The 27,192-nt window shown below is 38.6% G+C and overlaps 3 protein-coding genes across 3 annotated transcripts in view; 1 reads left to right on the top strand and 2 right to left on the bottom strand.

The window, feature by feature from the left end:
* The window catches only part of LOC121385302 (leishmanolysin-like peptidase), a 36,184-nt gene extending 22,357 nt beyond the window's left edge, over window positions 1–13,827 (bottom strand). Inside the window, exons 1-5 of the mRNA XM_041515925.1 lie at window positions 13,252–13,827; window positions 5,749–5,880; window positions 4,100–4,179; window positions 1,151–1,262; window positions 318–493 (exon numbers count right to left, since the gene is read on the bottom strand). Coding sequence (XP_041371859.1) covers window positions 318–493; window positions 1,151–1,262; window positions 4,100–4,179; window positions 5,749–5,880; window positions 13,252–13,386 — 635 coding nt within the window. The 5' untranslated portion in view covers window positions 13,387–13,827. The remainder of the gene's footprint in view (window positions 1–317; window positions 494–1,150; window positions 1,263–4,099; window positions 4,180–5,748; window positions 5,881–13,251) is intronic.
* The window catches only part of LOC121385305, a 250,701-nt gene that overhangs the window by 184,323 nt on the left and 39,186 nt on the right, over window positions 1–27,192 (top strand). The gene's annotated exons all lie outside the window — the stretch shown is intronic.
* Window positions 21,690–22,765, bottom strand: LOC121385304 (leukotriene B4 receptor 1-like). The gene has a single exon (XM_041515927.1). It carries the CDS (start codon window positions 22,748–22,750, stop codon window positions 21,794–21,796), a length of 957 nt encoding a protein of 318 aa, XP_041371861.1. The 5' UTR covers window positions 22,751–22,765; the 3' UTR covers window positions 21,690–21,793.

Genomic DNA, 27,192 nt, shown 5'->3' with positions numbered 1-27,192 from the left:
TGATAGTGGCAGTCCTACTACAGGCAGTGCAGGAGGGATGGAACATCCTGTTTTGGATCTCCTAGGGAAGCGGCAGTCCTCATAAGACATAGCACCTGATAGTGGATCGTGTAAACAATCACGACTTTGATTACTGTCCTTTTGACTCTGTCTTGTACAGACATACAATTTTGATATGGGTATACAGTTTTGTCATTCAGATTTAAAGTCCCCAGTCTAGAACTCACCCATCTAGAACTCGCCAGTCTAGAACTCACCTGTCTAGAACTCGCCCATCTCAAACTCGCCTGTCTATAACTCACCCGTCTAGAACTCACCTGTCTAGAACTCTCTCTTGTTGACAGTGAGCAGCATATGCAACCGTACTGCCCAGCTGACAGCGCTTCGAGTGTACTGTGGCCACATACAGAACAAAATCTGTACCATTAATCCCCGTTCCTGACACCTGCTCCTCTTCATATTCATCCGTCTGGCTGTTCCAAGAAAGACAACCCTGTAAGACAAAATCTGTACCGTTAATCCCAGTTCCCGATACCGGCTTCTCTTCATATACATCCGTCTGGCTGTTCCAAGAAAGACAACCCTGTAAGACAAAATCTGTACCGTTAATCCCAGTTCCCGATACCCACTTCTCTTCATATACATCCATCTGGCTGTTCCAAGAAAGACAACCCTGCAAGACAAAATCTGTACAGTTAATCCCAGTTCCCGATACCGGCTTCTCTTCATTACATCCGTCTGGCTGTTCCAAGAAAGACAATCCTGTAAGACAAAATCTATACCGTTAATCCCAGTTCCCGATACCAGCTTCTCTTCATATACGTCAGTCTGGCTGTTCCAAGAAAGACAACCCTGCAAGACAAAATCTGTGCCATTAATCCATGTTTCCAATACCTGCTTCTCTTCATATATGTCAGTCTGGCTGTTTCAACAAAGACAACTCTGTAAGACAAAATCTGTGCCATTAATCCATGTTTCCAATACCTGATTCTCTTCATATACGTCAGTTCCAAGAAAGACAACCCTATAAGACAAAATCTGCACTGTTAATTAATCTAGCCCATTCCTTGCACATCTTCAAATGTGACTGTCTGTTCCAAGAAAGAAAACCCTGTAAGATAAAATCTGTAAGTTTTTTTTATTAACCTACCTGCTGGTGGTCTGACGGGATGACGATGTCCCCGCACTTTGTCACCTGGCTACAGCCATCCACGCAATACACCACGCCGTCTTGGTACCGAACGCGGTTGTCAGAGCACTGTCTGCAACACAACAAACAGACAGCTGTTATTGTCACATACATTTCTTTGTTGATGGGAAGGGGCGGGAAGTAGCCCAATGGTAAAGTGCTCACTTGATGTGTGGTCGGTTTGGCACCGAACCCAGTACCTACCAGCCTGTAGACCGATGGCCTAACCACGACGCCACCGAGGCCGGTTTCATATCAAGAGTGTTCCGTTAATTTATACATGCAGTCGGTGGGCCCATTGGGCTATTTCTCATTCCAGCCAGTGCAACATGACTGGTATATCAAAGGCTGTGTGTGGTATGTGCTACCCTGTCTGTGGGATGGTGCATATAAAAGATCCCTTGCTGCTAATGGACACATGTAGCGGGTTTCCTCTTTAAGACCTCTATGTCAGAGTTACCAAATGTCTGACGTCCAATAGCCGATGATTAATTAATCAATGTGCTCCAGTGGTGTCGTTAAACAAAACAACCTTTAGCTTCTCCCTTAGACCACATTGTCAGAATTACCAAATGTCTGACGTCCAATAGCCGATGATTAATTAATCAATGTGCTCCAGTGGTGTCGTTAAATAAAACAACCTTTTTAACTCTTCAGTTCAAGGGCCATAACTCTGTAAAATGTGGGTAAATCACCATGAAAGTCAAAGATGATCTGTAAAAATATATACCTTAATAAAGTTATATACAAACATTCAGCTCAATATCACTAGGTATTGAGAAAAACATACCAGCCTCGGTGGCGTCGTGGTTAGGCCATCGGTCTACAGGCTGGTAGGTACTGGGCTCAGATCCCAGTCGAGGCATGGGATTTTTAATCCTGATACCAACTCTAAACCCTGAGTAAGTGCTCCGCAAGGCTCAATGGGTAGGTGTAAAACCACTTGCATTGACCAGTGATCCATAACTGGTTCAACAAAGGCCATGGTTTGTGCTATCCTGCCTGTGGGAAGCGCAAATAAAATATCTCTTGCTGCCTGTCGTAAAAGAGCAGCCTATGTGGCGACAGCGGGTTTCCTCTAAAAAACTGTCAGAATGACCATATGTTTGATGTCCAATAGCCGATGATAAGATAAAAAATCAATGTGCTCCAGTGGCGTCGTTAAATAAAACAAACTTTACATTTACGTTCGGAAAATAAATGTTTAAATATCTACTTTTAACCCCGCTGTCTGAAAAACAATATTATCATTTCATTTCAACTTATTTTCGTGTTTATAATCCAATTAAGGTTCAAGCACACTGTCTTGGGCACACACCTCAACTATCTGGGCTGTCTGTCCAGGACAGTGGTTAGTTGTTCATTGTTAGTGGTTAGTGAGAGAGAAGAGTGTGGAGTGGCCTTACACATACCTATTGAGTTGTTAAAACTTGATCTGTGGAATCTGGTACCAGGCTGCGAATTCTGTATCTACCAGCCTTACGTCCGATGGCTTAACCACGACACCACCGAGGCAGGTACCAGGCTGCGAACCCTGTACCTACCAGCCTTACGGCCAATGACTTAACCACGACACCACCGAGGCCGGTACTGGGCTGCGAACCCTGTACCTACCAGCCTTACGTCCAATAACTTAACCACGACACCACCGAGGCCGGTACCGGGCTGTGAACCCTGTACCTACCAGCCTTACGTCCGATGGCTTAACCACGACACCACCGAGGCCGGTACCAGGCTGCGAATTCTGTACCTACCAGCCTTACGTCCGATGACTTAACCACGACACCACCGAGGCTGGTGGAAAAACAATGACTATATCTTGTCTTTTTACCTAGTAAAGGCAACACAAAAATAAAGTTTTAAAGTTTGTTTTGTTTAATGATACCACTAGAGCACATTGATCTATTAATCATTGGCTATTGGATGTCAAACATTTGGTAATTTTGACATACTATAGTCTCAGAGAGCACAGCCACTACATTTTTCCATTAGAAGCAAGGGATATTTTATGTGCACCATCCCACAGACAGGATAACATATACCACAGCCTTTGATATACTGTATACGCAAAAATATTCGCAAATAAAATATACCGTGAAAATTGTGAACACATTGACAGCACAGCAAATTTAATTACGCTCGCAGTTATTTCTGATTTGGTATAATTTTCATGGATACAAAAGACAAGCAGTCAGAGGTACTTGTTAAATTTATACCGAGTTTCGTATTCACTTTGTCTTTACTACCAAATTATCCACAAGGTCAGGGGGTTCTGTAAATCTGCATGGTCACGTGAACTTGATCAAAGTGACACACAGTTGGGTGTAAGTCTGTTATTACGTAATCTGTTTTGTTTTCTTTGTAACCTTGAATGGATATTTGTGGGTACCATCAATAATTAAAAGTTATTTCTTCTGATATTTGTGTTTTTCAATTTTGCTGTATCACATGTGTGTGTTCCATCGATAACAATGTCTTATCAGACATACACATATACATACAACATTGAGGTCTTGCTGACAGCATGGTGAACATGTCCAAGTGTGTGCGTGAAATCATCATTGAAAAAAGTTTGGCAAATGAAATATGGGTAATTTTGATTTTATTATCGGGAGACACAGTCGCGAAAATGTAAAATGAAAGCCCGATCGCGAATTGTTTTAGCCGTGAAAATATTTGCGTATACGGTACTAGTCGTGGTGCAATGGCTGGAACCAGAAATAGCCCATCAGGCCAAACGACAGGAATCGATTCCAGATTGACCGCGCATCTGTTGAGTGCTTTAGCACTGGGCTATGTCCCATCCTAGACAAAAACATGAACCAGGTCAATTCACTAAAATGTCAAATGGATTTATGACATGGATAATACGGATAAGCTGTACACATGTATGCACTGTCAAACACTCACTTCCTGAGTCTTATCGGTTTCATCGTTGCGCGCACTCTTAATGTATTCTCCCAGAAGTGTACAGCCTGCAAAACAGTTTTCTGAAGAAAAAAACAAAAAACAAAAACAACCTTTATTAGTTTAATAAAAGTCACACTATGTTCTGCCAATTTCCTTCTTCTTATTAAGTTAAAAGCTTATTTTGTTGAACGACACCACAAAATTAATTTTGACTTGCAGTCTTTAGAAGAAACCTGTTTCATTTTTCCACTAGCAGCAGCTGATCTTTTATATGCACTTTCCCACAGACAAAACAGCACATACCACAGAATTTGTGTTTACTGATAACATATACAGTTGAATCCAATTGACTCGAACCCTGTCAGTGCTTGAGACAGTGTTCAACCCATCGGGTAGTTCGACCTAACCATTCGATCAACATTGTGTATGTGTAACTCGGGACTTCGTTTTTGGTTGAAGTGTTGCAGTGTATTTGACCCTTCCTAGTTCGACTCATCGAGATTCTACTGTATATATATATATATATATATATATTTTAATTATTGATGTCAACTGAAGGGATAACTGTTTGTTTTTAATCATGAGTTTATTTATTGCAAAAGTTAATGACCAGTTTACAACTGCTGTAAGATGGGTTCGAAATTAGCGTACAGGAAGATGAACTTTTGTCTATGGCAAAAAGCTTTCACAGTTGCCGCAGGTAACAGATTCTTACGTTTGAGCCCCCATATTTACGGTGTTCCTGATCATCGTAATATTCATAGTAGCACAGGCCTCACTTTCTAACAAAACCTACATAATACATAACATGTATGAAATTATTGGGAGGTAAAATCCAGTTTGAACTACTAAAAAGCATTAGAACATCCAGAAAGACAATGGATACATACATGTATATGTTCTGAGAGATAGGGCTCGAACTTGAAAATATATTACAACAATAATTAAAAAAAAAAAAAAAAATCAATATAGGCAACATGCTCATACAGGGCAGAGCCAGTTTATCCTAGCAGCACTTGTAGCACGTGCTACGGGTCCTGCACATCAGGGGGCCCTGCAGTGATTTGTACATTTATTTTCCCCAGGTCATTTTCCCCCTTTTAAAGGCATACTGTCACGGATTTAAGGACCTTATTTCTCTAAAAATAGATAATAAATAAAAATTACATTAATTGTTGGAAACCAAATCTAGCTATCGCATCACCTTAACTAAATCATGATGGAGTGAAATCCATGTCATACATCTTGCCAATTTTAGTTTTTGAATTATGGACCATTGCCATAATTCAATTATTTTTACAAAATGTCATGAATAAATGGAGTATGGTGGTTATGAAGATGATTGAATAAAGTACATTTAGGGACAAATCAAATTATTTTTGTTCGGGTAATACTTTGTTAGACCATTAAATAGGTCAGTGGTATGTAGCAATATGCCTTTAAATCAACATTATTTGTAAAACATATATAAAAACATATATAAAAAAAACTAAAATTATACCTTCAACCTTCAGTAAAGCTGTTCCATTAACCATTACATTCAATTCCTGGTTTCAGACACTAAATAACGAAATGGATTTGACACAGGGAACATTTTGTTTTCAAAATCCTGATTAGCGATAATTCTAGTCAAAACGTGTGATGATCACCTTCACCAAGGTCCTGTGGTCGAGCGGCAACTCTGTGAGACTGTCATCGTAGTGTAGATGAATTCTCAACGGCTGGTCTGCACTTCGTTTCATCAACACATGTCGCGGTTCAACGTCAACACCGTAAAACACCTGAAGATAAACAAATCTAAAACATAATTTATAATTTACCTTAGTGTTTTCCCTAGCTTGTTTTAGCATGGTGTGGCACCATGCCTCAATAGTCTAGCACCATCTTGCCTTAATCAGCATCATGCTGCCCTGAGATTAAACAAGCCTTTTTCACTAATTAATTCTAAAATTGCCTTTATAAAACACCCAAAAAGGTATTATTAATTAATAAAATATGCCTTTTATATCTTTTGCCATTCATTTATTCATTTATTAAAGCAAGCACATAAATTACATTAATGTTTATTTCAATTAATTCTTGTGTATTTTTAATGAAAAATAAGTGCCCCGAAAAATGGTGAAAATGCCCCAAAAGTGTTTGGTCTACCATGCGTTGCCAAATTTCTAGGGAAATCACTATACCTGTATATTTATAATTTACCTGTATATCTATAATTTACCTGTATACCTATAATTCACCTGTATATCTATAATTCACCTGTACATGTATATCTATAATTCACCTGTATATCTATAATTCACCTGTATATATCTATAATTCACCTGTATATGCATAATTCACCTGTATATCTATATTTCGCCTGTATATCTATAATTCACCTGTATATCTATAATTATCTGTATATCTATAATTTACCTGTATATCTATAACTCACCTGTATATCTATATTTTGCCTGTATATCTATAATTCGCCTGTATATCTATAATTCATCTGTATATCTATAACTCACCTGTATATCTATAACTCACCTGTATATCTATAACTCACCTGTATATCTATCTATAATTTACATGTATACCTATAATTCACACGTATATTTATAATTGACCTGTATATCTATAACTGACATGTATATCTATAATTCACCTGTATATAGATCTATAATTGACCTGTATATCTATAATTGACCTGTATATCTATAATTCATCTGTATATCTATACTTAACTCCAAAAGAAACGCGAAAATTTTAAAATATTAAAAAACCCACATTTGAATAAACTATGTACAAATCGATTAAGTTGACCAATAGCCATCTTGTCAGCGTATCCAATTCCACATAACGCATGAAAAAAACGAGTACAGTGTGACGTCACGCACGTGCTATTGACGACCAAAATCGATCTGGAACAAAACGGGTGGATTATGAAAGATGCGAATTGCACGTGAAACACTACCAGGCCTGGGTATAAAAGAAACGCCAGACAGCAATGTCAATATCGATACGATACAACGATGCCACGACTTAACGCTGATTATAGAGCTTTGGGGAATTTGGAGGCCGGAATGGATGCCAGGCAGGTTGCACGTGCTTTCGGTGTATGTCTCGACAATCTACCGTCTCATAGACCGATTTCTACGTCGTCGACCGTCCACGTAGCGGCCCGTCCCAGAGTGACGTCACAGCGCAGGACCGTTACATCGTCCGAACTCACATGCGTATCGGTTCGTACCAGCCACCACAACAGCCCGGCAGACAGTGGGAACCCACAACCGCCCCGTTTCCTACACCACGGTACGACGTCGTCTGATCGCCATCCATCTGAACTGTCGTCGACCGTACATTGGACAACGTCTCACACAGCGACACCGCCTTGCACGACACAACTGGGCTGTTCTGCATCGACAGTGGCGGAACCGACAGTGGCAGAACATCGTCTTCTCCGACGAAAGCCGCACTGCTTAGATAGGGCCGACGGTCGTATGAGGGTGTGGAGGCGTCGAGGTGAGCGCTTCACAGATGCGTGTGTTATGGAGAGGGACCGTTGGGGAGGGCCTTCCGTCATGCTGTGGGGTGCCATATCCTGGGGACGTCGTGTACAACCTGTCATCTTCGACAACAACGGCCGAGGACGCGGCAGGGGCGTCACAGCACAGCGCTACATCGACGAACTGCTCACGCCTGTGGTGGTTTTTTTTTTCGCGGGTCACCGTCAGATGGTTTACCAGCACGACAACGCAAGGCCACACATGGCACGGGCCACCCAGGCATTCCTGGCACAGCACAACATCATCACAATGGACTGGCCAGCTTTAAGCCCGGATCTGAACCCCATCGAGCACTTGTGGGACGAGGTTCAGCGCATGATGAACCAACGCCCTGCTCCCGTGGTGACACAGCAGCAGCTCCGCCAGGCCGTCGTGGACACCTACAACAACGTGCCCAGGGCCTTCATCAGGAACCTCTTCCTCTCCATGGGTAGGAGGTGTGCGGCGGTCATGGCCAGCAATGGCGGACACACCCGCTATTAGTGGACATGTTTGAGTGGCATGTGACGCCATTGAAGAAGCGCCATGGCCTTGACATTTCAAATGACAATGCGACCTCGATTTTTAACATGTCAATAACATGAAATCTCATCTTTACGAATTGTTTAAGTTTTTCATAGAAACGATTATTTTAAGAACTTTGGGACGTATTTCAATGAGTGCACTCAAAACCTCCAATCTACGTATTCGCGTTTCTTTTGGAGTTAAGTATATAATCCACCTGTATATCTATAATTTACCTGTATATCTATAATTCACCTGTATATCTACAATTTACCTGTGTATCTATAGTGTATATTACTTTTCAGATTGCTTTCTCAGTTTTATTCCTTACTGGCTAGTATGACCACCAGTTTGTTTATAGTTTGTTTATTCTCATGGGCAACATTTTACAAAGCGATCTTAGCTCCATAAGGTAGCTGCACTTAAGGGGATTTCAGTGCTAAAATCGCTTCGTAAAACGGGCTCCTGGTGATGTTAGTTTTACACTGACGAAATGTTACATTTAAATTTAAATTTAATTTTAAAACGTTTTATCAGATAGAAAAAAAGCATGTTTGTTTAAAGACATAGAACTCAGCATATTTTCAAACTACTAATGTGCCCAGGAACTGTAAACCTTTTTCGTTGGTTTAGGTTACAACTAGAAATAAAAAATAATTTATATTACGCCTTACAAATGGCAACCAGATCTCATTTTTGGACAAACTATACTGGTATTCATTTGGGTTCCTGTAACCGAACAACATCATGAGAATCAAATTACTTTTATGGATGTTGTACATGCAAGTGACCAATTAATTCAGAATTTAATATTACATGCTATTATTTGACCATGGAACAGGTATTCTTTAATAAATACTGCCAGAAAACATTGAACTATAGGTGACTGACATGGGAATCTGATATGATTGGTTTATATGCATAGGAATATTAATTAGAAAAACTGATTTTTCTTGGATTCCCATTTAAAAAGAAAACAACCCCGTCTTTGAGTTTGATATACTGGTATGGTTACAATTTGTTTTGTTTAACGACATCACTATGTCGAGTATATATTCATTAATTTGATTAATTATCGGCTATTGGATGTCAATATATGCATATATATATATCATTATGTATACAACCGAGCTCGGTGGCGTCATGGTTAGGCCATCACTCTACAGGGTAGTAGGTACTGGGTTCAGATCCCAGTCAAGTCATGGGATTTTTAATCCAGATACCAACTCCAAACCCTGAGTGAGTGCTCCACAAGGCTCAATGGGTAAGTGTAAACCACTTGCACTGACCAGTGATCCATAACTGGTTCAACAAAGGCCATGGTTTGTGCTATCCTGCCTGTGGGAATTCACAAATAAAAGATCCCTTGCTGCCTGTCGTAAAAAAGTACCCAATTGGCGACAGCGGGTTTCCTCTAAAAAAACAATGTCAGACTGACCATATGTTTGACGTCCAAAAGCCGATGATAACATAAAAAATCAATTTGCTCTAGTGGCGTCGTTAAATTAAAAAAAAAAAAAACCCAAAAAAACAAATTATGTATACATGTAGTATAGTACTTAGTTTCAGAGTTGCATGCTTACATTTTTGGATTAATAAACACGATAACACATGCAGGGCTCAAACTTAACGACGACAATTGCCGTCATTGAGATATAAATTGCCGTAGTTAGAACGCATCACCGACGGCACTGTTGTGCCATCAGTAAAGTTCCTGAACAATGGTAAAATGTATACACCTGGTGTACATAAACTGCCAATATTTAACATTTGCATGTTTGAAATGTCTACACAGAACAAAATAACCTTTTAGTCATGTTTATTTGCTGCAAATGTCACTTTGAAAAAATATTGCTATATACACAGGCTCAAAATTTACATCGGTGGGCCATTTCACCCATAGGAATTCTATTAAAAATTGACATACCATATGGCCGTTGATATATACCAGTGACGGTTAGGGTGCACTGGCCAGAACGAGAAATAGTCTAATGGGCCCGCTGATGGGTATCGATCCTAGAGTGACCGTTCATCAAGCGAGTGCTTTAATTACCACTAAGCAGTGTTCGAGATTAATGGTATCCCGATATCCCGAGGATACCAGAATTGAATTTTGGACCAAACTTTAATAACCCAGTATCCCACTGGGATACCATGTAATGTTTTTTGTTTTGTTTTTTAAATCCTGCATTTTTATTTTGCACTGAAACAATGAAAGTCGTCATTTACTGGTGAAGTTAAGTAAAAGTGTCGTCCAAGTTTGTTACGATGTTATTTATGAATTTTATTTAAGTGGGATACTAAATTCTCAGGTGGGATACCAGATTTTGAAATGTTAGTATCCAACTGGGATACTGCCCCAAATGTTTAATCTCGAACCCTGCTAAGCTATGTCCCTCCCATGTCTTTGATTTATTATGCTGTAAGATCAGGATCACAGAATAGTGGGTTTGAATCTGCATCTGGCATGGTGTTTTTTCATTATTAGTATATATACAGTCAGACCGTCGTTACTACGACATTTATTTACACCATCTGATCACAAATTGTTGGGAACAAACATACATCAGTGTTATTCTGTTCATTACACTGGAATTCACACCTTCCGATACCGACAGAGCAAGTTAAAAACAAACGTGCATCCGACGTCTGAAAACACCTCTTTACAACAACATTGTATAATCACAAATACCGTAACACGTTGGCAGTACACACACAGCCACTTAGAATCCTTGATCTCATAGTGAGCCAACTGTGTCACATGCTGTCCGAGCTACTGATGTCTGCAAAATCTGTAGACATGTATTGCTTTTGCAAATAAGCCTTTAGTTAACCATTAAAGGATTAACTTCGAACAATCAAGTAGATGCTATTTTAATGATATTTTGTAAACGAAGCAGGTACCAATCATAGATATCTTTAACAAAGGAATGATTAGACTGATGGTGAATGTGCCTTGTTTATTATACATGTGTATTTATAAATGATGTTTTTTAAAAGCATATTTACCATTTGTACATGTATTTGTTGTTTTTAATAATAACTGCAATGCATTAATTATTTAAATTTTATTCAGTCATCAGTTAACATTTATTAGTATTTTTTGTTGATTCATTTTGGCAAATTCGATACCAAGGCATAATAATGACAAAGTAATCCAAGGATGAACATGGTCGTTGTACATAATGAGGTCTGACTGTATATATATAGTGATTTATTCCATACTTTTGGACTGTACAGGTATATATATACACCGACTAAACCCAGAAATATTTTGTTTTAAAAATAAAGATCAGCGAAAGTTGGTGATCAATTGAAAACTGAGTAGCAATTATATTTAACATTTTAGAATTGTGTAGCAATCTCTGAAATTTGTGTAGTGAATCATGATAAAAAAATGAGACCAAAACAAGTAATCTATAATATTCAGGCTAATTCAAGTTTTAATTGATGAAATAGGTGAAATAATTTCTTGTATTACTTAGTTAATATTTTGTTAGAAAATAACTGGGGGTTTTTGTAAAAAAAATTGTAAAGTTTAATAGATATATATATAAGTTGGCTAAAGTTTTGCTAGGTACCTTGAACTAGCCCTTATAATATAAGTTATATTACTTAGTATCCTTGATATATACATACATGTATGTACACCTAGAGAATACTACATGAGTGGTTGTTAGATATCATTTATCTTACAAGTTGTTTAAAACGTATCTGAGGAGCTAAATGGTATCTAACGGATACAAAGATAGTAAATTCTATTTCTTACATATATATACTCAAATACCAGGTTCTCAGAACATTTTAACATATTTTTTAAATAAAAGTTATTTACATCCATTTCTCTTGTAGCTAACTTACGCATCACAGACAAATGATTGTCAGGTTAATTTAATATACGCCATAGTTTAATCGATTACGATTGTATGGCATTGGTGGTCTGGTCATCACCAGTCGTATGCCTTAAAATTGTTAACAAATGTACATGTATACATGTGTTAACAAGTATGTGCAGGGCTTCTAGATTATGGTAGCCCCACTCTTATGGCTAGTGATATTCAGTATTGGGCTAGTAAATAACTACTATAACTAGCCCGATGGCTAGTGGAAAAAAACCCTTGTCAAATGCTGCATTTACATATTTTGTAAATGTGAATATCCTGCCCTCATCTAAGGGGTTTTTAAGCTCTATCTCCTTCTTTAGCTGACATATATGATTATTACTTTTAGTAAAATTGTATTTATTTAAAGTAGGCCTAGTGAATTTTTAACCATGGCTAGTACATTTCTAAAATCACTGATCCCATGGCTAGTGGATTTTTATAAAATTCTAGAAACCCTGATGTGTTATCAGAAATAACGAATGATGTTCTCACCAACGGGTGTAAGAAATATACATTATAATAATTTATACATGTACCTGCAGCCCTTGAAATAAATTGTGAACAATAGGTCAAGACTACAAGTCACTTGTATCAGTTACATCTTGGTCTTTGCCCATAAACCATACTTTGATTACTATCAAGGTTTTGTTCGCACTGCGTGGTTTTTACAATTTTCTTTAGCAATTTGGCACTTAAAAGGCACAAGTCACAAACAATACACAAATGAAATACATGTAACTCTGACCGACTCCCTTTTAATTGCATGATAACCCTCTAATTGGTTATGCCAACTACAGCTAATTTCTAGAGCTATACTTGTACTATTGAGTATATTAATATTATTATGACTTTTATTATTATAGATGATATGTCTATGATCAATTCAGGCATGAATAAATGCAATCCAAGAAGGCAAAAAAAATGTACTTTAGGGATTTATCCAGGAATTTGTTGGAATTTGGAAAATTAGCACAAGTAAATTGTACTTGGAATATTGTTTTCAGGCCACTGAATGATGCAGTACCCAACTGTTAAATTAATTTATTACAACAAACATAATTAAATAAATATATATATATATATTTGGAATTTTTAGTACATAAATTGGAAATGTTCAATGCCACTTTCTTTTGGGAAGGGGCCAATGTTCAGACCCACAAAACGCATTGATAAATCCCTGTACTTTAAAAAAGTGTAAATAAATAACAATAACCTCATGTTGTTGATGTATTTGATGATAGCAGGTGTGGTGCTTTCCGGCTACAATCACACATAAGATCCCCACAACCAGGAAGCAGGCAGTGCAGAAAGGCAGCATCATCATCATCCCACTCCCAGGCTGAGTCATGTCACACTGATAAAACCAAATATTCTTCTGTAAATCTTCAAAATGTTCTATCCAACATCCTTATACTTTCCACTTGACATCCAGGTCATGTTGTCCGTAACAAATAAAACAGAAACAAACAAATGTCAGCTGGCTCCGGAAGACGGTGGCACGGTACCACCCATTTCTTGTCGCCATCCACTCCACAAAATACTTTAGTCGTTCACGAGTTATCCCCCTTACCACTTGTAATTTGAAACCGACCACTTCAACCTCTTGTAAATTGATTCAGAGGTTACCATTGTCTTTATAGCAGTAAAACTGCCTGAGCTAATCGTCAGTAACTCAATAAACAAAGGTTTTCAGGTTGAAAAATAAACAAACAAAGACGAAACAAACGTGGAATAACAAAACAAAACAAAAATATTTTAACCAAAACAAACAAATCTCAAACACCGGAAGTGTATCTTCTCTCGGAGACAGCGGAGGTACGTTTTTTCACCTTGAAAAATCGGAACACCTCGGTTGATTCCGGAATACCTAGGATTATGGTGTTCTGAAGGTTCCAATCTACCAAATTAAATCCTATTGCCGATACTGTTAACGTTTACTAATAAAACATGGTAGCAAATGGGCAGTACAGCCGTTAAAACGTGTGACACCTCATAGTCAATGATATGTATTCTACCTGCATGGAAATAGGGGGCCACATACCATTTAGATTTAAGAGATTTGACGAATACGATTTTATTAGCAACTCTAATTTTTTTGCTGAAAATCGCATTTCATTTTTGGGAGTAGGCCTACCCTGATCTGGTTTCAATTTCTGTTGTATACTGGATAACAACTGTATATTAAATAAAAGTGCATGTATTTATTTATTGTCATTTGATAATAGTATTTTCACAAATAATTAAAGTTACATACAGTACTACCAATCAGACTCAGCTTTTACTCCATAAATATACCAACTTTGATCCAGAATTATCCCAAGTAATCTGAATAAGCAAAACCGAATGCTATTTAAACACTACGAAACTTCAGAGGTACAGGCAGTCGAACGGCGGGGTGTGGTATGAGGAGAGAGAGAGAGATGGACGAGAGAGGGGGGGGGTTTCAAAACACATGGGAGGGACCAGACCCGGGAGAGTAGACAGACAAGAGGACAGAGCTCTCACCATCTCTATTCGACTATCATTAAACGCAGACACAGCCACAGACAGATACATCTTTACACACAGAACACAGTGTAAACAACATTTTCCGGGCCTCAACAAACACACCTCACACACATTCACTGGACACAACTGACCACACTTTACATTTTACAAACAAACACACAGCGAGAGAGGATGGAGATGGTGTTGTTTTTGGATGGAGAGAGAGAGGAGGAGACCGTAGAAATGTAGGGCTGAGAGAAAGAATGAGGAGATGAGAGAGAGGAGAGGGGGGAGAGAGGGAGAGAGAGGAGAGGAGAGATGATGAGGGAGGAGGAGAGGGAGGAGAGGAGAGAGTCTGATTTTTCGAGCAGAGGAGTGAGAGAGGCGTGACTCCCTAAACACTCATTGACCAACAGTTCGAGGAGAAAGAATGTTTTACAGAGACAGAGGAAGACTAGACAAGGAAAAAAAACAAGAGAGAGAGAGAGAGAGAGAGAAGAGGGAGAGGAAGGAGAGAGAGAGAGGGAGAGACCGGGAGAGGGAGAGCGAGAGATGAGCCCGAAGAGAGGGGAATGAGAGGAGAGAGAAAGGAGAGAGAGAGAAGAGCAGAGAGATTTAAACACAAAATCACACACACTTTACACTAACACGCGGACCAGAAAGAAAAAGAGAGAGAGAGAGAATGAGAGAGGAGGAGAGAGAGAGAGAGAGGAAGTAGAGGAGAGAGGAGAGGGAGAGAGAGAGAGAGAGGGGAGGGAGAGGAGGATGAGAGAGGAGAGAGAGAGAGGAGAGAGAGGGAGAGAGAGAGAGAGACAGAGAGAGAGACAGACAGACAGACAGACAGAGATATTTCACACACACGGTGTTATACTGCGACGCAGCCCATATTCTAATTAATCGTGTGACACTAACTATTGACATATATTCTGTTATTCATTTAGCATTCTCTTTAGATGTTATTTTACGTCTTCATGTTATTAGGTAGGTTCGTGTTATTGGAAATATTTTTTCTTTGTTTGGTTTTATTATTTTGTTTGCTTTGAAGATGAAAATGAATGTGAAATGGCGTAGCAAGGATTTTATTTGTGGGGCATTGACTGGGGCCCGGGGGGGGGGGGGGGCTACTGGACAACAACAATGTTGTGTTAAGGCTCGTCTGCGGAATCTGTTTTGGGAATATGTTTAGGGCATATTATATATACACCAGATACGACTGTGTTATTGCGGCAGGCTGTATGTGTTTTGCATGGATCCAATCTAGACCTTCTCATTGAAACTAATATATTTCGATTTTATTTTATTTTTGATTTATTTTACTTTTTTGGCCAGATCGCACGTACGCGCCGCACCCAGTCTCTCTCTCTCTCTCTCTCTCTCTCTCTCTCTCTCTCTCTCTCTCTCTCTCTCTCTCTCTCTCTCTCTCTCTCTCTCTCTCTCTCTGGTTGGTGGGAAAAAGAAGAGGTGTGATGGAGGAGGGTTTATGACCCCCTTTAGGTTCACCCGTGAAAATATGTCTTTAAAAAGTTTGTTTTGTTTAACGACACCACTAGGGCACATTGATTAATCAATCATCGGCTATTGGAAGTCAAACATTTGATAATTATGACACGTAGTCATCAGAGAAAACCTGCAACATTTTCCCATTAGTACCAAGGGATCTTTTATATGCACTTTGGCCTTTGACTAGTTGTTGTGCACTGGCTGGAACGAGAAAAAACCAAATCCGTTGAATGGATCCACTGAGGTGATTCGATCCTGTGACGCAACCACCTCATGCGAGCGCTCAACATACTGAGCTAAATCCCGCCCGAAAATAAATAAATAAAAACTTGTTCAAAAACATATTACCAGGTCCAGCGCCCCCCGCCCCCGCCCCCCCCCCCCCCCCCCCCCCCACACCCAGCATAAATCCGCTATATCTTTCCTAATGCAGTAAGGGATATTTTATATGCACTTTCCCACAGACAAGATAGCACATACCACGGCCGTTGATATACCAGTCTTGGTGCACTGGCTGGAACGAGAAATAGCCCTATGGGCGCACGGACGGGGATCGATCCCACATCAGCCGCGCATCAAACGAGCGCTTTACCACTGGGCTACGTTCCGCCCCTAAATATGTCTTAGCGATATGTCATAACATTAAACTTTGATTAAGATTATGATTTTATGTGTACATAAAACAAAATACACTTTTAATGGCTAAGAAAACTTCCTGAAGCAAAAGGTCACAGTCGTCGATAATAATTTGACAGCACTAGAGAGAGAGAGAGAGAGAGAGAGAGAGAGAGAGAGAGAGAGAGAGAGAGAGAGAGAGAGAGAGAGAGAGAGAGAGAGAGAGAGAGAGAGAGAGAGAGAGAGAGAGAGAGAGATGTAAAGTGTGTTTTATTTAACGACACTACTAGAGCACATTGATGTATTAATCATCGAATATTGGTTGTCAAACATTTGGTAATTTTGGCATAGTAGTAGAGGTCCGAAATGATGTTATTTTTTATAAGCCTCTACACCAAGGAAGCCACGTTAAGTTATGACTTCGCTTCACAAAATTACGTCATTTGTTGTGCACGTGAAATCATTATGACACACGTGGGTCATATACTGATTATATGTCCATGAATATCTTGAACTATGTGGACAATAAAGAAAAACATGGATTTTGTTTTTAGTAATAAACCACAGAATAATTAAATAAATTGAAAACATAGTCAGCAAAGTAATTACATATAATTAAATTAATGTCTAAAATATAGAGTTAACGAAATTTGAAGTAAATGAAATTGTACAGAACATAAAATGTATAATATGCAGGCGGGCAGATGATCAGACAAACCGTCAGACAACACACATACGCACACATACACACACACATACACACACACACACACACACACACACACACACACACACACACACACAGTGATAACAGACAGACAGACAGACTGACATACAACAGACAGACACACACACATATAACAAACAGACAGACAGACACACAGAATGACAGATAACAGACAGATATCAGACAGACAAACAGACTGACAGACAATAGACAGACACACATATAACAGACAAATAAACAGATTGACAGATAACAGACAGACATGCACACAGATAGCATACAGACAGATAAACAGACTGACAGATAACAGACAGATATCAGACAGACAGACAGATATCAGACAGACAGATAAATAGACTGACAGACAACAGACAGAAAGACGACGGGGAAAAAAAGAACGGCAGACAGAAAAGCTACAAGCAGGATTAAAGTTTGTTTTGTTTAACGACACCACTAGATCACATTGATTTATTAATCATTGGCTATTGGATGTGAAACATTTGGTAATGCTGACATATAGTCTTAGAGAGGAAACCTGCTACATTTTTCCATTTAATAGCAATGGGTCTTTGTATATCCACCATCACACATACAGGATAGCACATACCACGGCCTTTTATATACCATTCGTGGTGCACTAGCTGGAACGAGAAATAGCCCAATGGACATCAGGCGAGCGCTTTACCAACATGTCGCTGCTTTTGATATACTATTCGTTAGACACGTGTTTTCACTGGGAAAATGCGTATATGTCAAGGAGGAGGGGTGGAGGGGATCGAACCTACATTGCATCGTACCTCAGTCGCGTCTTAGTTGCGAATCCAGGGGGCGCAGAGAGGACCCTCCTTTTTTCGCCGAGGTAACAAATAAAATAAAATAAAATAAAATAAAAGTTTGCTTTATTTAACGACACCATTAGAGCACATTGATTAATTAATCATCGGCTATAGGATGTCAAACATTTGGTTTATTCGTTGACTCGTAGTCATCAGAGGAAACCCGCTACATTTTCCCATTAGTACCAAGGGATCTTTTATATGCATTTTGCTTTTGTGCACTGGCTGGAACGAGAAAAAAAACAATCAGTTGAATGAATCCACTGAGGTGGTTCGATTCTGCGACGCAACCACCTCAGGCGAGCGCTCAACAGACTGATGTAAATCCCGCTCCAAAAAAAAAAAAAAAAAATCTTCTTCAAAAACGTATTACCAGGTCCGGGTACACCCCCCCCCCCCCCCCTAAAATCCTGGATACGCGCTGTTTTCTAGTGCAAAATATATATTTATACATGCGATCGTTCTTCCGTTAATAATATTTGTAATGTGTGTCAATGTGACACTCAGCCTCTTGTGATAGTTTAATTAGTTGGACATTTCTGTAGCTTCCTCGTTGTAGTTCACGAACTACATTTATCGTATTATATTAAATATCAAATAGCAACAGTTTAAAATGTACAGAAGTGCCGTTAAAGGAATGCTAAAGCAAGGCTTTTGGACTGGTGTGCATATTCAACGATACATAATGCACATTACTGCTTAATATCAACAAGTATAAACGTATAGTTAATTAATAAAACGGTTAAATGTGACGGCTATTATATATAACGAGCGCAGCCATTTTGTACCATCCCAGTGAATATGCCCTCTGGCGAGCTGGTGGTTACGTAATACCTAACGTGTCACGTCAGGAATTAGTCTTCGAACTGAAGAAACAAAATATACCTGATTTTTGCGGATGCATCGCAATGTTCTGTAATTATAATCATCCCAGTAACACAGAAACGTGTATATGTGGTTTATTTTTCAATACAAAATAAACTACCATTGTCAAAGTGTTGAAATAACTGTATTATATTTTGTATATATATTAACCCACGTACTGAAATAATAGACGGAGTGTTTTCTTGGTTAATTGGTCTTTTCTTTCCTTTCCGTGGACTGTACCTGTGGTTCTTGATTGGCAGGTGTATATTTAGACGGTCCCTAGACACTGTGTCTAGACACACTAAAAAGACGTGCCTCGTTTATTAAGATCACAGGGTATTGTGTGATAACCTCAAATCGCAATGGACTTTACCAGCTTTATTACTGTAAGTAATTCTGTAAAACCCTTTGTCACGGGGATTCTATAATTCCCGTAACTGAATAAAACACGATTATCAAAATATCTCTCCTAACTGTATATCTATTAGATCTCTCTGTAACAGGCTGCTAAACCCTAGTATGGCTTGTCTCTAGGTATGATCAGAGATACGATCTTATATAAAGTATATATTATTATAGCACGTTTAGCTCACTAGAAACACAACAAAACACAATACACTTTGGAATCTGTATTAATCTACGCTGACAAATGTACAGCCGTAGTAGTTAATTAATAACAGCAATAATAACAACCCAGAACTGATCACTTAATTAGTTAATCTCTAGGTGTCTAGTTACACAATATGCGAATCACTTCACCGTTACACCACACCCACACGTGTGATAATTGAGAAACGCTTCCTGGAGAAGTTAATTAATAAAGGAATTACAACACCATTCCTAACTGGTTAATTTTTAATTAACCCTTACTACTCGTTCAGTAACGTGTGATAATTTAGGAGCGCTTCCAGGGGAACTTAATTAATAAAGGAATTACAGCTCTATTCCTAACGGGTTAATTTTTAATTACCCCTAGCTACTCATTCAGTAACCTTGTAACACAGAATTAATACTGGTACCGATCACAATAAAGACAATAACCTACAGTGTACCTAGGTCCTCTAGGATGACTGGCTAAGCTTTATATTACCAAATACTCATATAATGTTAGAACAAGAAGTCTACGATTTACTTCGTCAGATGACCGAAGACACTGTCTAAAGAATATTGGTATAATACAGTATTAAAATATTTAAAGTCACATCAATCACATCAAGGTTATACACAGAGCAGAAATTATATTTACCAAAGTCCAAACGGACTAACGTTCCCTCGAAGCCTTCCTATTCGTTCCCCTAGATATCTCTAAATTCTAGCTATTTATTATAAATCAGAATACGCCTGGGGGTACAAGGCGGTACCTCACGTATCATCTCATATCCTACCTCTACTAGATGCGGTATATTTCTCTCTGATCGTCAGTCTGGCTGTCGCCAAGCGCGAGCAATCTCCTGGCCATAAACAGCACTACCGGAGATATTACGTAACTACTAGCCACATGGCCTCCGCAGCTGGACTAAGTGCATATTGGAATGCCCGATCGCGCGAAGTATTATGTAACAAGTTGCCCAGCTAGCTAAGTGCATGTGGAACTGCACACGGCCCCCTAACACAATTAAAATCGCCACAGGCGAAACAAATTTAAGAGCATGTATCGTCACACCCTTGATTAAGTAGACTTTCCCATCTAAAATCACAAAACTGACCAATTACGTCGTTCCAAAAAAAAGAAAATTATCACTTGGGTATCGTGAGTGGTTGTTTTTGCTCGAACGTATTCTACCAATAGGCCTAATAATATGCATTTTCTTTGGATTTTTTAAAAGAAAAAAATACTATAACTCCATTTCGTTATATTGATGCAAATTGAAATATATTTAGTTAAATAGTTTATTATACTATCAAGTCATTTATGTTGTTTTACAAGTCAGGTTAATGAAAGCGAAGCGCCTTGTCGTAAATTAGAGCATTTGTTTACACTGTGCATAATAGAGAAGTTGGACCTGAGCTGACGTCACTTCGCCCCAAGCTATACCACCGGACGTCACAAAAACGAAACAAAATGGCTGCCCCCAGTTAAGGTCTCACTACACAGATGTCATCTGCCATTGAAACCCATGTTAAACTGCCCAACTTCAAGCGAAGATTGCCCATATAACGGGTTCTCGTTGGCACTAACAACACACAACATTGCGAACATAGGCCCTACATTATATAAGCATTTATTTTCACTCCAAAATTTAGAACATTTCCGTGTCAGTTTTTTTGCTATATGACCGCATCTGGCTGTAGTACCTGTCCGAACAGGTGGTTCATTAACCGATTCATTCGGCTGTCACTTGCGCTATATACCCATGTCCCAAAAGGTCGATGCACAATATTACAAAATAACATGAGCAAAATACAGCCAGAAGGCTTACCATTAAACATACATATTGTTTTAATTCTTCACCATTTCCTAGAAGTGAATATGTGAACCATAACATGTGTCCCAATTAGGAACTATAGTGGACCGTGATCAATGAACTCTCACCCGGAAGTGATCTGTGTAGTGAGACCTAACAGGAATAATCATGTTTTTTTATTAATTCTAAAATTATGCGTTTTACATTTGTTAAAGTGTCAGTATGTGTTTTAGGTCCGGGTAAGCATCTTTGCAACACATAAGGCTCTTGTTGGAATTTAGTCTACCTTTAAACAAAAATCCTCCCTTCCTTTCCACATTATAATGGATGTGAAAGTGACACGGTGTTAGTGGTGAAGGGGCGAATCGCTTCTGTTGAGGGCTTAAGACCCCACAGTTCTCTGTACGCGGTCTTGAACTTGCTGTTCTTCCAGGCGTACAGAAAACAGTTCACCGCAGAGCTCCCGACATCCAGAAGGGTGACAATTCTGAAGAGATAGACGTTTTGATCCGCCTTCGACACGGTGTCGTACAAATAGTACAGCATATGAGGCACCCAGAAGCACAGCGAGACGACATATGCTGTTATTATGAGCTTCGACCTGATGGATTCCTGCTTCCTCAACGAGGCAACCGACTGATCGAAAACCTGCTTCCTGAATCTGAATTCAGCAACACAGACTCTGATGAAGCCTACAAAGCCCAGAAACAGTGGGATCGCAGCCACGGCGACGATAAATCGCGTGTACAAACTCGGATAGAGAGTTGGAGCGTAGCAGCTGACTCCGTCGTACCACATTGCTGCGCCTGCGAACAAAGGAACGAGAGCAGACGCAATGAAAATGAACACAGCGACATTGACGATGACTGCCACTTTTACGGTTGCGTGAGCGTGGTAGTGGAAAGGAAACTGTATTGCGTAGAACCTCTCCAAAGACAGTAATGAGAGAAATATTATCGCCGCTAAAGCGGCAAGATGTCCTATGTACATTGCTATCAAACATGGCATTTCCAATCTAAAGAGATATGGCACGTGCGTTCGAAAAAGTTTCACTGGAGTATAAGCCACGCCCATCGATACGTCTGCCATAGCTAGAGCTCCAATCATAACGCTGCTTTGATGACGCAGGTTTCGGAATCTCGTGATTGCCATGATAGTAAAAGAATTGCCAACAGTTATAAGAAGAATGAGAATAACATTCATGACCGTAATAATAATGTGGAGTGGTGAGGTGTTGGCGACACTGAACGTATTAATGCTACTGTTATTAAACATTGTGGCGTGTTTCTGTTTTTGTTTTGTTATTTTTTTTATTAACTTCTGTTTGAAATATGTCTGGGTTCTTTCTCTAACACAAACTGTTTAGCTAGTGCGCATACACAAACCTGAAGTGTGGTCCGTAATATGCTCCTCGTTCTCAAGTCATATTCCCTTCCATACTGTAGTACTGAATAAACACAATATTTAATATTTATATGTCGGTAAGGCAAAAGTGATATGTCTTTTGCCACTTGTTTGCCACTTATTTTCCACTTGTGCCATTAAATAATCCACGCGTTACATCCTGGGTTTTGTTCCACATCTACTGCACTCAGTTTTGTGGTAGTTTAACTGTTTAGTTTGCTAAATAACAAGTTTCAATTATTTATGTTTTAAAAAGCTTTGTCACTTCATCCAGATTTTTATCTTTTTTTGTTCCGTTTTTTTTGCTTGTTGTTTTTTTGTGTGTGTATATATATTGGCTTTTTTTTAAAACATCCATTCAATTGCTAGCTGGTAAAAGATGTTATATTCCTTACTACAAATCACAAGCTTTCGGATAGGCAATCAATACACCCGTCAAGTGTTCTGTTCTTTCGCAGTTTTTGTTTGTTTGTTTACAAACATGTTAAACGTTGTGAACATCATGGGTTCATACAATTTGATATTGCCAAATAATGTGGCCAGTAATTATTGCATAATAACATCAGTACGTTTTGTACATTCACTAAATCTAGATCTTTCTAGAAACAGTTTCTGCACTTTCATAAAGGTTCATATGTCATCAGCCATGTGGAATGATGAGCCTTCTAACTGTTTCTTTCCATTGCACATAGTCATTTATGAAATTCAATAATTTAACAATGTGGTGACTCTAGTACGACCATTTCAACAACATAGAAGCAATGTGATCTTCCACGAATGAGAAAATAATAATAATATCTACTTCTAACATTAAAATAAAGTGTAATTGGTGATTGATTAGTTCCACTATGAAATATGACATTTTTTATTATTCATATCGAACATGGTCGAAGAGTTTAATATGTCCATCACAGACGTACATGAACATAGTTGGTTGCAAAATGAACTCTTGCTTCACGTTTAAAGGATCAAACATGTTTTGTTTTTCTTTGAGATGGGTATGATAGTTTCGGTTTGAACAAAACCCGACAAAACCATGTTGAGTGTGTTTTCAAATTATCGAAAACGGTTGAACAGAGGAATATAAAGATTGTTCGTTAACAAATGAACTTTTTCATATTAACCGAACTCACAGAAAATGGGAACTTAAATTGTCATACATTTATATGTAACTTTTACTACAGTTCTGGTTTCAAGATCAGTATCTTTGACATGTTTTGAAATTATGGAAAATAGACGAAACCGTTAATAAAATAACTCATATTAATCGAAAACATGAAATTCAAACAATCAGTCATACATTTATCTGAAACTGGTATGATCGTTCTGGATTAGAAACCGAAATGTTCATGAACAATTCTCGTGTTCCAAATTGAAGAAATCATAAAACATTTGAACATGAACTGCAATACATTTACTCGAAATTGGTGAGCTTGTTCCCGTTTGACAAGTCTGATAAGGGTCCATTTTGTAAAGATCTTAAACTGCCATAGACTAACACGACTGGTCTAGTTTGACATTCATCGTGTGAACTGAAGTCATGGAAAATAGATCTTAAACTGCCACAGGATCATGGTAGACTAGAACAATAGTCATAGTTTCACATTCATCGTGTGAGCTGAAGTCATGGAAAATAGAATTTGAACAGTCACAGGATTATGATAGACTAGAACAATAGTTATAGTTTGACATTCATCGTGTGACCTGACGTCATGGAAAATAGATCTTGAACTGCCACAGGATCATTGTAGACTATCACGATAGTCATAGTTTCACATTCATCATGCGAACTGAAGTCATGGAAAATAGAACTTTAAAACTATCAAAGAATCAAGGTTGGGTAACACGATACTAGTTCTAGTTTCACATTCGTCGTGTGAGCTGAAGCCATGCAAAATAGATCTTTAACTGCCAGATGATTACGGTAGACTAGCACGATAGTTCTAGTTTCACATTCATCGTGTGAGCTGAAGTCATGGAAAATAGATATTGAACTGCCACAGGCTCTTCAGACAAGAAATGAATACAATAGTACTAGTTAGAACAAAAACAGCAACAACAATAATAAATATTTCTGAAAAACCTCGGCATGAATATAAATCACGGCAACAAATATCCACGAGGGAACAAAACGATTTTGCTTTTTAAATATTCAGTGCTTGATTTCTGGCTTGAGAACTTTTTCAACAGCTAGTGAAAATTTCCAAATATACATTGAGCAAAGAATTTCTTGTTGTTTTTAAATGGTGATTTGTTCCGTTCGTTACACAATGACCATCGTAGAATGAGAGAACACACCGTCTTGTACCGTGAAATCTAGAAATTCATTACACTGTCTATGACAGCGGTTGATTGAAACGTATTTTGTTATTACACTATGGTTATGTACACACACACACACGCACACACACACACACACACACACACACACACACACACACACACACACAGAGAGAAGCGGGAGTGGTTTGTAATCATTTTTAATATGCCATTAAAAATCAATGTATGGACTCGACCAAACAGGATTGCATGTTGGCTGGTTTGTGTCATGTCATTTAGTTACAGTGTTCATAATAATTCCCTAAACGTTCATTGTATGGCGAGATGAAACATGACATTGAACTATCAGAATATTTGATGCATGTTAAAACATTTTAAAAGTAGAAATGCTCTAATTAGTTTACGGATCAGAGACGCCTTCAGAAGACAGACAGACAGAAATGCAAGGTAAGGTCCTGCCATTAAAACAGATAATTTCGTTTTTAATCACAAAATGCACCCAAAGCATATGTTTGATATGGCTTTTAGTCAGTAGTAAAAAGGTTATTCAGATGAAAAGAAAAGGCTTCTTTGTATTAATACACCTTAGAGCAAATAAAAAAATCGATTTTGCTTTGAGTAATTTCTAAACCATAAAGCTTAAATGAATTAACTTTTTTTGTACTCTGAGAAGGTAGTTAGCAATATAACTAATTATAATTAAAATAATGTATTGCAGGGAACGCTGTCCTGGACAGACAGCCCAGATAGCTGAGGTGTGTGCCCAGGATAGCGTGCTGGAACTTTAATTGGATATAAGCACGAAAATAACACATCGAATACACAGGAAAGACGCTGTTAGTGGGAACATCTTACAAATGGAAGGGAGATGGGGTTGGGGACGGTGGGATTTAGCTCAGTCGGTTGAGTGCTCGCCTGAGGTGCTTGCGTCGCAGGATCGAACCATCTCGGTGGATCCATTCAGCTGATTTTTTTTTTATTGTTCCAACCAGTGCACGACAACTGGTCAAAGACTATGGTATGTGATATCCAGTCTGTGGAAAAGTGCATATAAAAGATCCCTTGCTGCATTAGGAAAAAACGAAGCGGATTTCATGTGATGACTACGTGTCAGAATGACCAAATGTTTGACATCCAATAGCCGATGATAAATTAATCAATGTGCTCTAGTGGTGTCGTTAAACAAAACAAACTTTAACTGTTAGGCGGAAACATCTTACAATGGTAGAACACACAGAAGAGATTCTTTAAAGAAAAATTCGACTTAATATGAAATGAGAGTGTACTGGAAATAAAATGTACGGTATGCAGACGGGCGGAATAACAGACGAACAGATGGACAGACAGACCGACAGACAGAGAGACGACAGGCAAGATAGTCCCGTCCACGCTGTTTTTGTACAATATCATCACTGAAATGTGTGGTGCTGTTCACAACACAGGTATGAACTTACTTACGTGAGATTTTTATATTTTTCATATATATTTACACTGTGTTTCAGTTGGTCTTTAGAATCGTATTGATATTGATCTTTACATCATTAATTTACCTTACTTAGTATGACACCCCATAGCTGATGTTTTGTTGTTTTTGTTTTGTTTCTTGTGTGGTTTTAAACATTCATTCATTCACCGTTATACCAGTGTTAGAACTCGTTGTGTGTATGTATGTATGTATGTATGTATGTATGTATGTACGTACGTATGTATATATAATATGTTATTTTAGAGGAGTTACAGAATAAACAGAATTCGCTACTCGTGTTTTTTTTAATATGTAAACTATCAATCTCGTCTAGTTAATTATTATTTTTCTCGGCAGAGCCTCGACAAATATCGATTAACATAGACTCGGTTGATATTTTCCATATTAAGAAATACTCGTGACGAATTCCCCTCCCCCCCACCTCTCTCTCTCACTCACATACACATCCCCCCCCCCCGACACCCCCCCCCCCCCCGCATATTTTCCCCAGGACAATTCCCCCCTGGTATACTTCCCCCCAGTAAATCCCCCCCACTTTTGATATATG

The sequence above is a fragment of the Gigantopelta aegis genome, chromosome 11, assembly GCF_016097555.1.
Source record: "Gigantopelta aegis isolate Gae_Host chromosome 11, Gae_host_genome, whole genome shotgun sequence".
In the NCBI taxonomy this organism is placed as follows: domain Eukaryota; kingdom Metazoa; phylum Mollusca; class Gastropoda; order Neomphalida; family Peltospiridae; genus Gigantopelta; species Gigantopelta aegis.
The sequence above is the reverse complement of the archived record's forward strand: the minus strand, read 5'-3'. Positions and strand labels throughout refer to the sequence as shown.

Bases quoted from the DNA above. Each gene is read 5' to 3' on its own strand.
- LOC121385304 (XM_041515927.1), bottom strand. From the start codon at position 22,750: ATGTTTAATAACAGTAGCATTAATACGTTCAGTGTCGCCAACACCTCA.